At 26.4% G+C, this 15,033-nt stretch overlaps 2 protein-coding genes across 2 annotated transcripts; one reads left to right on the top strand and one right to left on the bottom strand.

The window, feature by feature from the left end:
* Positions 1–1,810: 1,810 nt before the first annotated feature.
* On the top strand, positions 1,811–2,023 carry OCT59_014794 (uncharacterized protein; the record flags this gene model as incomplete). The annotated part of the gene is made up of 1 exon (XM_066150252.1): positions 1,811–2,023. One exon carries the CDS (start codon positions 1,811–1,813, stop codon positions 2,021–2,023), a length of 213 nt encoding a protein of 70 aa, XP_066002437.1.
* An 11,281-nt stretch (positions 2,024–13,304) lies between these two features.
* Positions 13,305–13,586, bottom strand: OCT59_014793 (uncharacterized protein; the record flags this gene model as incomplete). Its single annotated transcript, XM_066150251.1, has 1 exon — positions 13,305–13,586. One exon carries the CDS (start codon positions 13,584–13,586, stop codon positions 13,305–13,307), a length of 282 nt encoding a protein of 93 aa, XP_066002436.1.
* Positions 13,587–15,033: the final 1,447 nt, after the last annotated feature.

The following is a 15,033-nucleotide window of genomic DNA, read 5'->3' as shown; positions in this document are numbered from 1 at the left end:
TTCGTTCCCTTAAAGGCCGGAGATTTTATTTCTTACTTCCAGAAATTTTTGTTTAACAAATTAATTTATAAATGTTATAAATACTAAAAAGTTATCATGATAAGTTTTATAAAAATGGGTCATAAAATCATTTTATTTCAAATAGGCCCGTGCGTAACAATAGTAATGAAAAAAAAAACTCAAATGAATTTCTTTTTTTAGCTTAACTCTATTCTTATTTAATATAAAATATCAGTAATATAAAAATGGAATTTTCAAATAATAAATAAACCAGCCAAGACTTAATAATCAAAATAATAATATAACGTAACGTAACAGTAAGTGAATATTTATCATGTGCCGTATATTATTTATAGTAAAAAAATAGCGCCAAGCATATTTACCGATCAATTAATCCAAATTTACTGTAATAATTATAATAACAGAGTGTAACCATATTTCGAAGTTTTGAATTCCAGAAAAATAATAGTTACAGATCATATAGTTAATTGTATTGTTGTTTTACAACTATATGAATTAAGTTTCCTTATTATATCGCACATGCATAAATGACATAACAGATAATGCGAATGAACGAAAAATAGGAAAAATTACAGTATGAAAATTATCAATCTGAAAATTATGATTATAATTGATTATAATATTTGATCTTTTATCATTTGTTTCTTTTTTTTTTCCTAAAAAAAGAGATCCCGAGTGAAAGAGATTTTGGGGGAAAATTTGTTATATCAAGATGACGCGTTATAACGACTCCTTATCATTGTATGACATACAGTAACAAGTATTAAAACCAGTAATCGCATAAAAAAAGAAAATAAATTTTATTTATTATACTTTTTTATATTTATCGTTATTGTCAATTTAACGAAAAAAATAAAAACTATTGGTATCATTATTCTTACAAACAAATTCTTTCGTTATTGATCCCTAGTGCATAATATTTTTCAAGAGAGATACAAACAACAAATATACTTTCCATGTATTATATGTGCTTATATTCAACCTGTAGACACCGATCGGCCTCGAACAATAAGTACCGTACATCTGAAACTATGTATTAACCATCCGAATATATATGATCATGGATTGTATTCCTTAAAATCCTTATTAAGTTTATCTCTATGACGGCTAAAAAATTTTTTTTCAATACTTGATTTCCCACATCGTATGACAATAACAATTAGTAATTGGTTACAGTAATTTGAAATTCTGCAGTTAGCAGATTGGATCGACCTATCTTGCTATTGAAACAATGAGATAGTTTAATAAAAATTCCTGATGTTACTTTACGCGTAATGAAAGTTTGAAAATAAACGCGTATAAACAAAAATGAACATGATGGATTTTTTTTTAAAATTCTTAATCAGACCAAAAAAGAAGTCATTCAAAAAACTACTATCTTTTGTATTTAATGTATTTAAATGATCAAAACAATTACTTAATATGTATATCTAATAAAAGATTTTTGTTGTTTATTAGAACGGATTCATATACTATCGCTTCCAGTAGTCAATTTCACTAATTCGGTAAAATATCGCCTTATTTGTTATATTCATTTTCATGATTTTATTACTATTTTTCAACGCACTATTTTTATGATAATATGTAATACTTCTAAAAATTCCCTATAAAAAATTTTTAAGTTGATCACATGTCTGGGCTTTTTTTTTATAATAAAAAGCTTCATTTATCGGAGTGTTTTTTAGAAAAATTTTTCGTAGGCATTTATTTACTCGATTTCTCTGTAAATATCGGCCCAGTTTAATTTCTCTACCACATCCAATTTCGTTCTTTAAATTCATTAAACAAAATGGATAACCCAGACGTTCCTTTTATTAATCAAAATCGTTATAATCGTCGTCAAATAATTAATAGAAGAAATCAGCGCATTCAACGTCAAAGACCTGGAATTAATAGAACAAGTAGAGGACGAACTTCTACTAATAATAACACAAACACAATTTTACGTCAAATTGCGCTTACATTCGTAATTCAAATATTACAAGGATCATCTTTTAATTAATAATAAAGATGATTTCTTCTTTCGTTATTAAATTTAGTAAGTATTATTCTAATTATTTGCATGATATACAATACTATGACTCTTAATTTTACCTGTTCATCACATTTAAATTTTCTTTTCTTTTTTTTTTTTTTGGTATATTTAAAGGTCTTTAAATATCGTAAATTTTTTATCGGCTTAAACGTTACGATTCATTTGAATATATTATCGATAATCGATATTTTAATTAGTAACTAAAATCGTTTTTATTTCATCACTCGTTCGATTTATAGCAAAATAGTACAAAGTTCGTTGTTTTTTTTTTTTGATTCCTCTCTTATAAATAAATTCGAATTTATAAGTTTATACCGTAAATAGAAAAAAGTGTTTATATGTGTTTATATAAGTTTATAAATCGAAAATAGTGTTTAATAATTTTTTAAGAAGACATATATATGATCATATATATAAAAGGAAATTTTATGAACTTCCAAAATATGCACTTCCTTTAGTAAGTATTCTTTCCCACTAAATGTCAATTAGCTTTTATGCCGATTAGATTATTACCGAAATCGCGAAAATGAAATGATGACCAATAATGACCAATAAAAAAATGACACTTAATGGGATGAGCATTATACATGTTATGTCCTTTATTGAGAAAACAAGATAGTTGATTATTTCTCTAGATAGTAATGCAGGTAAAAAATGAATTCTACGCAAGGTTAATTGATTCCAGGGAATAATGACTAACCTAATTTACGTTATTTTATTTATTTATTTTTATTTTTATTTTTATTTCACAAAGTATACAAAGTTGTAGTATAAATATGTTATTTTATTTTATTTTTTATCTTTGAATAGTAACTACTTAATTTACATTCATCACGTGAACGAATAATTTAAATTTCGGTCCGGCAGCAATAAAAAGATATTGTAAGTGGATCCCTCTTCGTTAAGTTCAAAATTAGAAGTTTTAATAAATTATCTCGACCCAAATATTATCTATTTTAGCATTTGAAATCAAAACATTACAAATATTACGAAACGGAAAAATGATAATAATATTACGCAACAAAATAATAATAATAATAATGAATAAATAAAGAATTTCATTTAAAATAAGTAATTATTTATTAAACTAATATAATATTAATATTTTAGTATAACAAATGTGATAGTGTGGTTTGCTCCTTTGCAATATATGAAAGCATAGTCAAATCGTTATAAAATATAAATTGTCCTTTATTGTTTGTTAATTAGTCATAATGATATTTTATTTGATACCACCTAAAAGTTAGATAATGGATTCAACATTATAATTGTATTTTCGACATGTTAGATATTACAAGTACATTCATGAAAATTTTTAATTCTTGAATCGCTTCTTTAATCTTGTTTTAATTGGAGGAAGAAAAAGATATACCAGATCCACCAAAATTATTGGTTATTATACTTGATGAATTTCATATACTAATAATTTTACTCGAAAAAAAATCATTTTTTTTTTTTTCAAAGAAAAAACCTGTTAACTGGCAAATCATAAATTTAGTTTGAATTTTTGAAATATGAATTCCAATAAACACGAAAATTTTAGCATCGATCGATAATGCACTTCAAATTTTTTCATCTAATAATTTTTCTTTAAATTCAGAAAAATTATTATATAATTTGTCATGTACTATTTTATTATCAACAACATGGCGATAAAATAATTACTGGAATTAATCATGGTATTAAATTAAATCTTAATATTCAAGAAAATTTATATTTCTTTAAAGAACATAAAAAAAAATCAAACCAAGAATTAAGTTTAAATTAAATACCCATCATGAAAATTTTTAGGTAGATCTGTTCATGTAATTACATATGGATTAAGTTCAGAAATATGTGGAATTCCATACATCACCATATCCTACATGGGATCCACACTTCTGTGGATCTATAATATTATGTGACTTCAAATTTTTATAAATTGTAAATTGAATAGTAAAAAGAAAAAACTAAACCGATAAAATTATAGAGCAACATGTACTGAACATTTCTATCGGGTTATTTTATAGAATTTAATAAGAAATTTAATTAATATTATGGGTTAAAGTTGGATAATTTTAATAAGTAGCAATAATAAAAACGTAAAATTTCGGACTAGTTTTCATGTAATTTTTATGGATTTTACAAAATTCCATGGAAATCTACAAGAATTCCAATGTAAACTATGGCAAAAAAAAAAAAATTTTGCCACTCACGCGGCAATTATATTTTAACAAAGTACCACCATACTTGGAAAAAAAATCTTCGATCTGGTATTAATAAAAATTTTTTGCCTATATATTATCATTACGAAATGTTTTTCTTTCTTTTTTAGTTTAACCTGCTATAAATAAGTTAATCAACAGATGAATCACAGCACGTGAATATTATAATTTTTTCAGACTTTGTATTAGAGACTTAAATAACTAAATAAGATTGATAAATAAACATTGATGCTGAGAAAGAAATAAAAAAATGTATTATAATATTTAGAGTATATTGTATAATATAAACTTTATTATAAATAATTAATTGACAAAACGCTATTTAATATTGGGGGATTCTTTAACTATAGGAAATATTGTACAGAAATAATCTCATAAAGGTGTTGACCCAAAAACCCATTATATTAAAATAATTACATAAAATCATAAAAATTTCTTTAGTACCGCTAATAAATGTAAGTAGTTTTGTTATAATAAAGAATATTATTAATTCGTACTAACACAATTTCCAATTCTAAAAAGATTTTCAAATCTTCATCACGCAAATCGTTAGGAAATACCGATGACAAGGGATGTACCGTATATTATGTACCGTGGATGTGGATGATGATGATACTATGGTAATCTAGAAATAAAGCATTCAACGTAAAATATGCTATCCACAATTAGTCATACAATTAGAACTATCAAGACAACCTTAATTATATGCAGTAACTTGTAAATTTATAATATAACGGGAATATACACATCAACGAAACTTACCAAATGTTCTTCCAATTTCAAAAGTCTCGCCTTACCAATACAAAATTGATTGTTACTATCATTAAAGAAAATAATCAATGAAAATGGCTTTAAATTATTATTTAATATTTGAAAAACATTTCACCTTCTAAATAAAAACCGTGAGTTCTAGAGTATAAATTCTTTGAAATCAGTATATTCAATAATGTTAACTGATTATAATTACAATGAATCAAATATAAATAAATACTTTTTCAATTAATGCTATTAAAATATGCGCTTTCACTAAGATTTGATCACTTCGAGGAAGATTACTAGCTAAATAAATAAATGATTCAATGTATGACCTTGCTGTCATATCCTTCATTTCTGATATAGCATCATTAGGAGATGATGTACGATCCAAATTATCTGATACATAAGAAACTTCAATGGTAATTGATGCATATTATTGTGCTTTGATCAAAGCAAAAAAAAATGCAATCTTTTAAAAAAAAGGTAAATTAATTAATTAAACATGCTTAAAGGTGACTTATCTTTCTCTTCCATAATAAATCATCAAATTATACATAATATGAATTATATATAATAACTCGAGTTCCTATAAACTAATTCTACTGAATATGCTAGAAATTATGAAAGATACCGGAAATTATTATATGTACCAGCAAAACCAAACGTTTAATTCTCCAAATCTCACAGTGCCAACTAATGGGTTATCGGTCGAGATATCCTAAATGAATTTGTATAAAATATAATGCAACCTACAATGACGCCAGTAAAATAATTGATGTGCTATTACCAAAAAAATATATCAATTCTTTTCATCATCTGTTTATAATATGGAAATATGAATAATCAATAAAAATAGTTTCAAATAATTATTTAGCAAGATATTCTTTGCAGAAACCCTATCAATATAAAAAATATGTTAGAGATATTTTTAAAATATACCAAACATATGATATTCATATTTATGTTAACTCTGTTTTAACTATATGTTGACAATATGCCGAACATATAATATAGAAATCTAATTTTTATATAATAACTATATGTTATATATATGGTAAAAATATTTTTTTAAATGTGGCTATTATATGTCGAATATGTATCAAAGATATGATAAAAACATTATTTCGAAATGCCAATTTTATATGGTCATCATATGTCAAATATGTATCAATAATATAATAGATATTTAATTTTATAACGATTATACATATGAAAATATATTAAAAACAAAGTAATAATAACAAAATAGTAAAATAATCATGTGTCAATAATATAAAATAATGCAACAATTGTACTATAAAGATATTTTGATTTTTCTTGTCTTTTTCGTTAAATTAAATTTGTGCATATGATTGATTCAGGAAATTCGCGAATTCTGATAATGAATCAGAGGAGACCTACAAAGTGAAAGATGAAGTTACTGTAATTGACGACTTTTCACAAGAGTTCCGAAATAAAAAGTCCTACAAAAGAAAATAGAAAAATATTAATAAAAAGCTGTATTATAATAAAGTTTTGAAACTTTTTTTTTCGGAACTCACTTGAGAATCCAATGCCCACAACGAAGTTAGTTTCCATACAAAAAGGGGAAACCCGTTAAAAAAACTTTTTACTTTATAACATCTTTTTTCGAAACTCAAGTATCTGGGATTCTGTTTTTCCAAGTTGGATCCAATTTCCTTACAAAAAGGAAAAAAAGCTATAAAAACTTTTTTTTATAGTTTCAAATTCCTTTTCAAAAACTCACTTGGGAAGTCACATCGGAGCTAATTCCCCTAAAAAAAAAGAAAATGGTAAAAAAGTCTTTTGTATGAAATTTTAAGTTCCTTTTTTTCGAAACTTACTACTAATTAGGATTCAAGTTTCCTGATTTCCCTTCAAAAATGGAAAAAAAGAAAACTTTTTTAAAGTTTCAAATTTCCGTTAGTGTGATGTCCGAAGTGAAAATAAATACCTACAAGCAGTCAACTCGACATCAATAAAACTTTCAAGTCGCAGAAGGATCTGGTAACGAAAATAATCATTCCCACTCTATTCAAAGTGTTAGATACCAACACGTATCTGGTTAGTGAAGGCGTGCTTCTTTGGAACTTACCTGTTCTGTGCTGCTGCATATCCAGACTTCTCTAAAATTAGAAAACCCGAGGCTGATTTCTCACTGAAATCCTATGTGTCCAAGCCATTTAAAATAAAAGAAAAAAAGAAAAAAGAAATTAGTAATCATTTTTTAAAAGACGAAATATAAAATTTTTAAAAAAATAATACACTCACCAAACTTCCCGTTCAGAGAACCAAAAAGCTGCCTAGAGAAGAAAAGAAATGAAATATTAATAATTATTTCAAGAGGCAGGCTAAAAACATTCCTCTTTACCAAACCTTGTCCAAGAACTTTCAAAAAATATGGAAATTTACATTTGTCTAAAAAAAAAGTGAAGGAAAGAGAAAGTACGAGAGAGAGAGAGATAAGGAAAAATAAAGGAGGGGGAATTACGAAAGAGAAGGAAAGATGTTTAAACTTTTTTTTAAACTTTTTTTTATACTTTAGACTTTTTTGTTTAAAAAAGTATTAAATCACGTGATACACGTGATAATTTAATATAAATATAGTCTCATTTTTCCGATAAAAAAGTTTCTTATAAAAATTTTTTTCATTTCTTTTTTATAATGTAAAAACCATTGTGTAGTTTATATAATTATTACAGCAATTAAATAACATTTAGTCCTTATATAAACTAATTTTATCTATCTAAAAGAAACTGGGCTATCTATGACTATGCATACGTTACTATTTAATGCATCTTCTTGTTCTTCCCCTTTCCCTGTAATTGCTTTTCTTTTTCTCCTTCTCTTCAACAATAAAATGCTTTTACCCTCTTTTATACTTACCTTTTCCACCTCCGATATCTTTTCCTAAGTATTATTTTTTAATAAAGTTCAAGTTCTTCTTGTGAAACTTCCTTTGCTGCTAAGTATACTGGAACCTTATTATACAAAACTAAAGTCTGCATCTGATAATACCCTAAATTCTTCACTTAATTTCTTGGTATTTTGCATGTAAATAGGGAAAATTAACGTGCAAATTCATCATCTCTTTTTTTTAAAAAAAAAATTGTTTCCATATAGCTCTGTGTGAATAATTGTAATCCTCTCTTCTCCTTTAAGTCTGTACTTCTCTCTTCACTATTTCTACTTTTAAGGGTTTCTTTTTATATAGGTTCTTACTCTTTGATGTTAAAAAAATTAGGTATAAGAATAAAAAGCAATTTAAACATCCTTAACGGTTATCATAATATATTAAATCACCAATTCTTCATCTTCTGGATCATTTACTTTTTTAGTTAGTACAATTACTTGAATTCTTAGACGTTGTGTTATTTTCATGTAAAAATTTTTGTTGCACCTCTCGCAGCCAACGTCAAAGGTCAGAGGTATCCTTTCCAAATTTCTTCTATATTATCTGTAGACTATTCTCAATATTCCTCTTGCTAATACTTCTACTATTTAATCTTTTATGCTTGTTGAAACACAAATATTTTTATATTTCTGTGTTTTTCACATACCACTAGAGTAAGAAGCTTAAAATTTTGGATTTCCGATAAATATTTGCTCTTTAAATGGATCTAGTAGATGTGTAAAATTTTGATGGTAATTGGTATATTGATCATATATATCCCTTATACTTGGCTGTAACTTTTCCGGGATTGTCTGTACAAGTTGGAGTCATGCAAATTAATCTCAATTGATATTATGTGATTATAAACAATAATGAAAGTATTTTTTTTTTATTTTAATTTGATGAATGTTTACTAATTGTTCATTTATTTTATTTTTTCTTTTTAGGGATTTTTTGAAGCATCTTAACTATACTTTTTATTAGTGATGCAAGCATTCTGGGTTTATTAGTATAAACAGACTTGAGGTTAAAGGTCATAAGCTATCCCACCAGCTGGCAAAGTGTATGAAATTTCTTTTAATTCACAAAGAAAGCCTTGCTAAAGTTATCTTTAGTGTAGGTCTAGTAATACATTGCCTTAATTGAGCGTGGCTACGAAGTTTATGATTCTTAAGTAAACTCCAATATATCCTATGTATGTTTAATTACACAATTTATTTACGTTATTATACATTATTGCTATATCAATAAATTAACAACTAAATAATGACTGAGTGACTTGTTATATTATAATAATGCATTAATGTTATCATAAATGGCAAAGCCAATCAAATTTTTACGTATTTTCAGATAGTATTTTCATTAATGGATTAATATTGTATTAACATTATTATTGCTTCTATATTGTCAAGTTGAAGTGAAAGGATAAAAAGGATAAAATCTATAATTTAAATTTTTTTAAAAAAAAATAGTTGTATTATTTAAAATTAAAAAAAAAATTATTCATATAGCCAATATAAAGTAGTGATGCACTGAACTGGACAATCGAGACGAAAAAAATACCTTGATTGGCCTGTTAGTCACATGATAGTCACATGCTAGAAGTGTTAAAGTCACAGTTTCAGTATATATCAACAACATATTCAAAATATATTATTCATATATTAACAACAATATTCAAAATATGTTATTAATATATCAACAGCATATTTGAAATATATTAACAATGTATTCAAATTATTCACTATATCATTAATTTAAGTACATATTCGAAAATATTGTAAATTTATTTTATTCATATTACAAAAATATTTACTACATTTATATATTAGTTTAAGTTTAAATTTCAACATATATTAAAAATATTATAACATTATTTTATTAATATTACAAACATATTACGTATATTAAAATATGTAGAACATATATATACCATCTGTTAGTAACATGTAGTGATTATGTATAACATATTTTGTGAAAACCAGAGGTTTCTGCAAAGTTCTTACCGACTTACCATCCAAAAATAAAACTGTAAGCTCTTTAGTGTACCGTATTTAGACTGTGGTCTGCAAAATACGGTAAATACTTCCATTTAAAATTAGCACATTCACTTAAATTATATAATATTATTTCAATCAAATACTAAAAATTGACACTCTACTGTACTACCATCACCAAGCTAATCATTTAAATATGCAACCGTCATGTTCTTTATTTTCGGATGTAGCATCATTAAGTGATGTATGACTTGAATATGGAAGAGTTCAACAGAAACTTGTTATGCTTTTATCCGATAATATCATGAGCGGCAATTCCTAAAATAGCAAGAAGCAAGTAACATAAACCTGGCGACCAGAATTATACGGACAATTTTGCTTTGCTAAAAATTATGATGATCATATGATGACGTAACTATAAACAATTACGGCACGTCTGAAATGTGTGTCAGGTTGACGGCGCAGTGTGGCGCAGTAATTCAAAAAAATCTAAGTTGAAGATTTTCTTTTTAATGTAATGCTTTCAAATTTACACATTAGATGTATTTTCATCTGTTTTACAAAATTCACTTATAAACGGAAGGAGGTTTTGGACGTAGATTTTGACTTTAGTATATAACAACTGATTTTATCGTCTTTGCCGATCATTTCCAAAATTGGATTTGTCAAAAAAACGGTTTTTGTTAAATAACTCGAAAATAGCCTTCTAAACCGCCCGTATATACTCTAAGTAAATTTGCAGAGCGGACGAAAATACATCTAGTGCAGTAATTTAAAGGTTTTATTTTAAATAAAAAAATTGCAATTTAATTTTTTTTGGAAAAATCGCTGCGCCACACTGCGCCGTCAACCTGACACACATTTCAGATGTGCAATAAAAATCACCCCATTGTTTTTTTTAGTAAACATTCAGCCATTCACCCCAGAAACTCGATATGCGCGGGTTATACAATTTCAGAACAATTGGGATGTAGTAAAACTGACGCCAATAAAACAACCAGGTTGTCCTCCACTCCTTAACTCACCAGCATGACAAGAACTTAAAGCTTTTGTTCAAAAAAATGTTGAAATTCGTCTTTGTGCAAAAAAGCTTGCAACTGTTTGGCCAGTTCGTAAAAAACAACCTATTTCTGCAATTACTATACGCTGTAACCTTAAAATGTTTGGTCTTAGTGCCTGAATTCCCTGTCGGAAACCTGCAATGACAGAAGCACATCGTCAGGCTCATCTTGAATGGGCTCTTGCGCACAGAAATTGGACAACAAGAAAATGGCGAAGGGTACTTTTTTCAGATGAAATTACTTTTACTCGATTTCAACAAGGTCGTCAGCAGAGAAAGGTATGAACCGAACCAGGAGAAGAACTGAATTGACACAATATACTATAATATGGATCCTAATTGCATTGCAGTTATCGAAAACATAGCCCTAGCAGAATGTTTTGGGGACTCTTGGTGTGGACTTGGACCAATTGTTCCATTAAATAATGGTTCAGTTACAGGTCAAACTCATGATAAAATTATGATTATATTGTACCTACTTTAGATGAGCATTTTCCTTGTGGTAATAAAATTTATCAAGAAGATAATGCTCCATCACATCGTTCAAAAGCTGCTAGTATGGCTGCATGTGAAGATGCTGTTTCAATGATCCACACAAAGCGCTATCCATATCAAAGAGCTTGAGGGAGTATGTTAAAGATACGTAGCATGACATTTCTCCGGATTATTATAAAAAATTAACTGACAGTATGCCTTGGAGAATTAAAGCAGTTATTGCTGCCAAATGGATATAGTATTAATTATTAATATATAAATTTTATTATGTAAACTAATAAAGGACAATTAATTCGTGATCCACGAGTCAACTGCAAACGATCTGCAGAAAATGGGAATCTGGCATGACGACCGTGACGTCAAATGAAAGTGAAAAATGTTGTGAAAAAATTATTGTAAACAAACTTTGGGATAAGTATTATGATCGACATAAATTTGCACCGAAATCATATATTGATTTTTTTTGCAGTTAACTCATGGATCACGAATTAATTTAATATATTTATTCAATAATGTTTATTTTTATTGTATTATTTTGTATAAAATTTTTATTTTAAAAAAATGTTCGTATAATTTTGAATAAGAGTTCGTTTACATAAATTTGATTAAAAGCTTAACAAATTTTAAATAATAATAGTCGTTTGAATTAGTTTAATTCATAAATATAAAAATAAATGATGGTTACCAATTTAATTTTGACTATATAATTTGATAATGGACGACCTTTATAAAGAATTTTAATAGGAGATCTGATTTTATATTGATTTTTAGTGTATGACAAAGATTGTTGGAACGTCACACTACTCATCTTAAGCGAAGACTCTCTATATTATTAATAATTTTTTTAAATAAAGAATTAATTGTTTTGATAATAAATATTTAAATAAATAAAAGACAATATTTTATTTGATTGTGTGAGTAACTGAGCATAATAAATCTGATTATACTTGCTGATAAACAATTCCCTTCCATTCTAAATTAAAATTGCATCTTTAATATATACAGATATTTTAACTCATTTTAATAAATCAATAAATTATATAATAAATGTAAAAAAAATATTGTGATATGCTGCTAATAAATTGATTTATCACATGATACTAATTTGAGCATTTTTATTGTCCAATTATACATGAAAAAATTAAAATTCTGAAATTCCATTCCATAGACCCGGCCGGGATATGAGAACCTAATATATAATTCTATACAATAATGATTCATCATCGAGACTGTCTCTTTATGATTCCACAACAATATAAAAGTAACGGATGTGTAAAGTTTATGTATTATTTTGTATTTGTGATACCGTCATTTTATAAAATTTTGATGCTACGAGAATCAAAAGTTTACCTTACCCGACTAATACGTATTACAATTTTACAAATATTTTAGGCACAAACTAGTTAATAAATTTAAAATTCGAAATATAATTACATTGATTCGTTAAATTTTCAAACGATAAAAATGTAAGAACGACATATTCAGTTATTGATTGAAGATTATAAATAATATATGAAGAATATAAATAAATAAATATATATATATTGAATAAAATAAAATAAAAGAAATAAGAATATTTACACAACTTATTTTGAGCGAAAGATAAAGTTACTTAATGATTAATTTGACCTATTAAAATCAAGTTCGAGTTTGTGAGTTAATTGTCGAAGAAGTATTGTTCAAATAAGTATGAACTTGCTGAAATTGATTTTGAGAATCTGAATTAGTTACTGGCATAATAATAACATATGTCGAATTAAAAGTGATGCTTAATGGATTGGCTTGAGGAAAGATATTAGGTTGAGGTGGATTTTGAATAATATATCGTGGTGGAAACGATGCATTATTGAACATGGTTATCATGAGGATACATATAGTTTGAAGCGTCATATTGCTGACAATTATGATTAGGAGAAATAGCAGCATTATTAGATGAAGACTGATAGGAATAATTATCGTTATTGAATGAAGTGTTGTTAGACATTTGTTGTTGATAAAAAACGTTATTATATGCTGAAGAATCATTTAACATTGGTTGCTGATAAGGAGCATGATTATGAGAGGCATTATTAGTAGGCATGGGCTGTTGATAAGGAGCATTATTGAATGAAGCGTTGTTAGACATTTGTTTCTGAAAAGTTATTTATTAATTCGAAATGGAAAAACTGATATGTAGTAGGTCAGTCGGTATTAGAAACGACGAAGAAAAATATTTTCATTAAGTATTTGATTGTTGTTTATCCGTATAATATAATTTTTCTGTCTATTTATGTATTTTTTAAAGAGCAATAACGATTTATATTCATATTAACTGCAAGGATAAATCAAAGACCAAGTGTGGTAACGTGATCGACATGATATTACGATTAGTAATTCCAAAAATCCAAAAATATCATTAAAGACGGAGCATGTGATTATGGGAATAAGGTTTCTTTTTAGTTTTTATTACTGCAAGGTTCCTGGAGACAACTCGGCACATTCGGTAAACTCAGAATAAGATAAAGTTATATCGTTATATTTGGAGCACTTACCGAGTATGGCGTTATTGTTTTTATTTATTTCGAACTTTACCGAATTTTATATTGTGAAATCTGCTTTTCATGGAATTATTTGACCTTTTAAGTCGTATCAATTTTTAATCCTGAAGTCGGCTGGTTTTTGTATCACACTTTAGTTTTCATTATGGCGGTAAACAATACCACTTATAACCAAAACGTCCATCAAAAGTGCTTCAAAGATGCCGCAAAAAATAAGAATGATAATACAATTTTGTACATATTATAAAGTTAAATTCAGAATAATTTTTTTTTTATTTAAAGTTAATTTGTAAAAAATTATTAGTATGTATTTATTTATTTTAATATATGTATATTAAAAAAATACATACTTTTCTTAGTAATGAAACCATTTTTATATCTATACTCTTTCAATTTTACTACTACAGACAAAAGTAACAGAAGATTCTCTAGTATAAAAAGAGTAATACAATCGTAATAAAATCTTTTAATCAACATTTTAGTTTAACATGTTGGGTTATATAAAAATCCATTTCAATACATACATTATAATTTAAAATTTAGTTACAAATTTTCATTCACATTTTATATTCTATTTTAAATCCTTTCATTGAGCAAATTTTGGCTATTATAAACTCGTGTTACATTCAATATCTTTCTATTTAGAGAAGTTAAAAGTGGTTTTCTTTCACGAATAAAAGTATTTAGATCATGAGATAAATGATAAAAATAACATGATAAAAATAATATAAACCAAAAATATATTTAGCAATGAATTAAGAACGGACTTTAGCGATAAGATTACGCCCTGAGACGTTTGTGTTACGTATTACATCGATCACATCATAAGAAAATTTTTTTTTTTTGAAGCAGCTTATCTTCTGGGCGTACCAAACGTGGTGAACTGATCTGTGACACAATTACAAAGACTAACGTGGCGTAATTCATTTGTTGTTTAGACAATAAACAAAAAGAAAAAGAGAACTTTATTTTTGTGTAAATTAATGATCGCATTGACTATTAAGGTAAATTTATTAAGTCAATAGTTCGAAAAAT

Source organism: Rhizophagus irregularis, chromosome 22 (genome assembly GCF_026210795.1).
Source record: "Rhizophagus irregularis chromosome 22, complete sequence".
Lineage (NCBI taxonomy): Eukaryota > Fungi > Glomeromycota > Glomeromycetes > Glomerales > Glomeraceae > Rhizophagus > Rhizophagus irregularis.
This window is presented reverse-complemented; position numbering and strand designations above follow the sequence as displayed.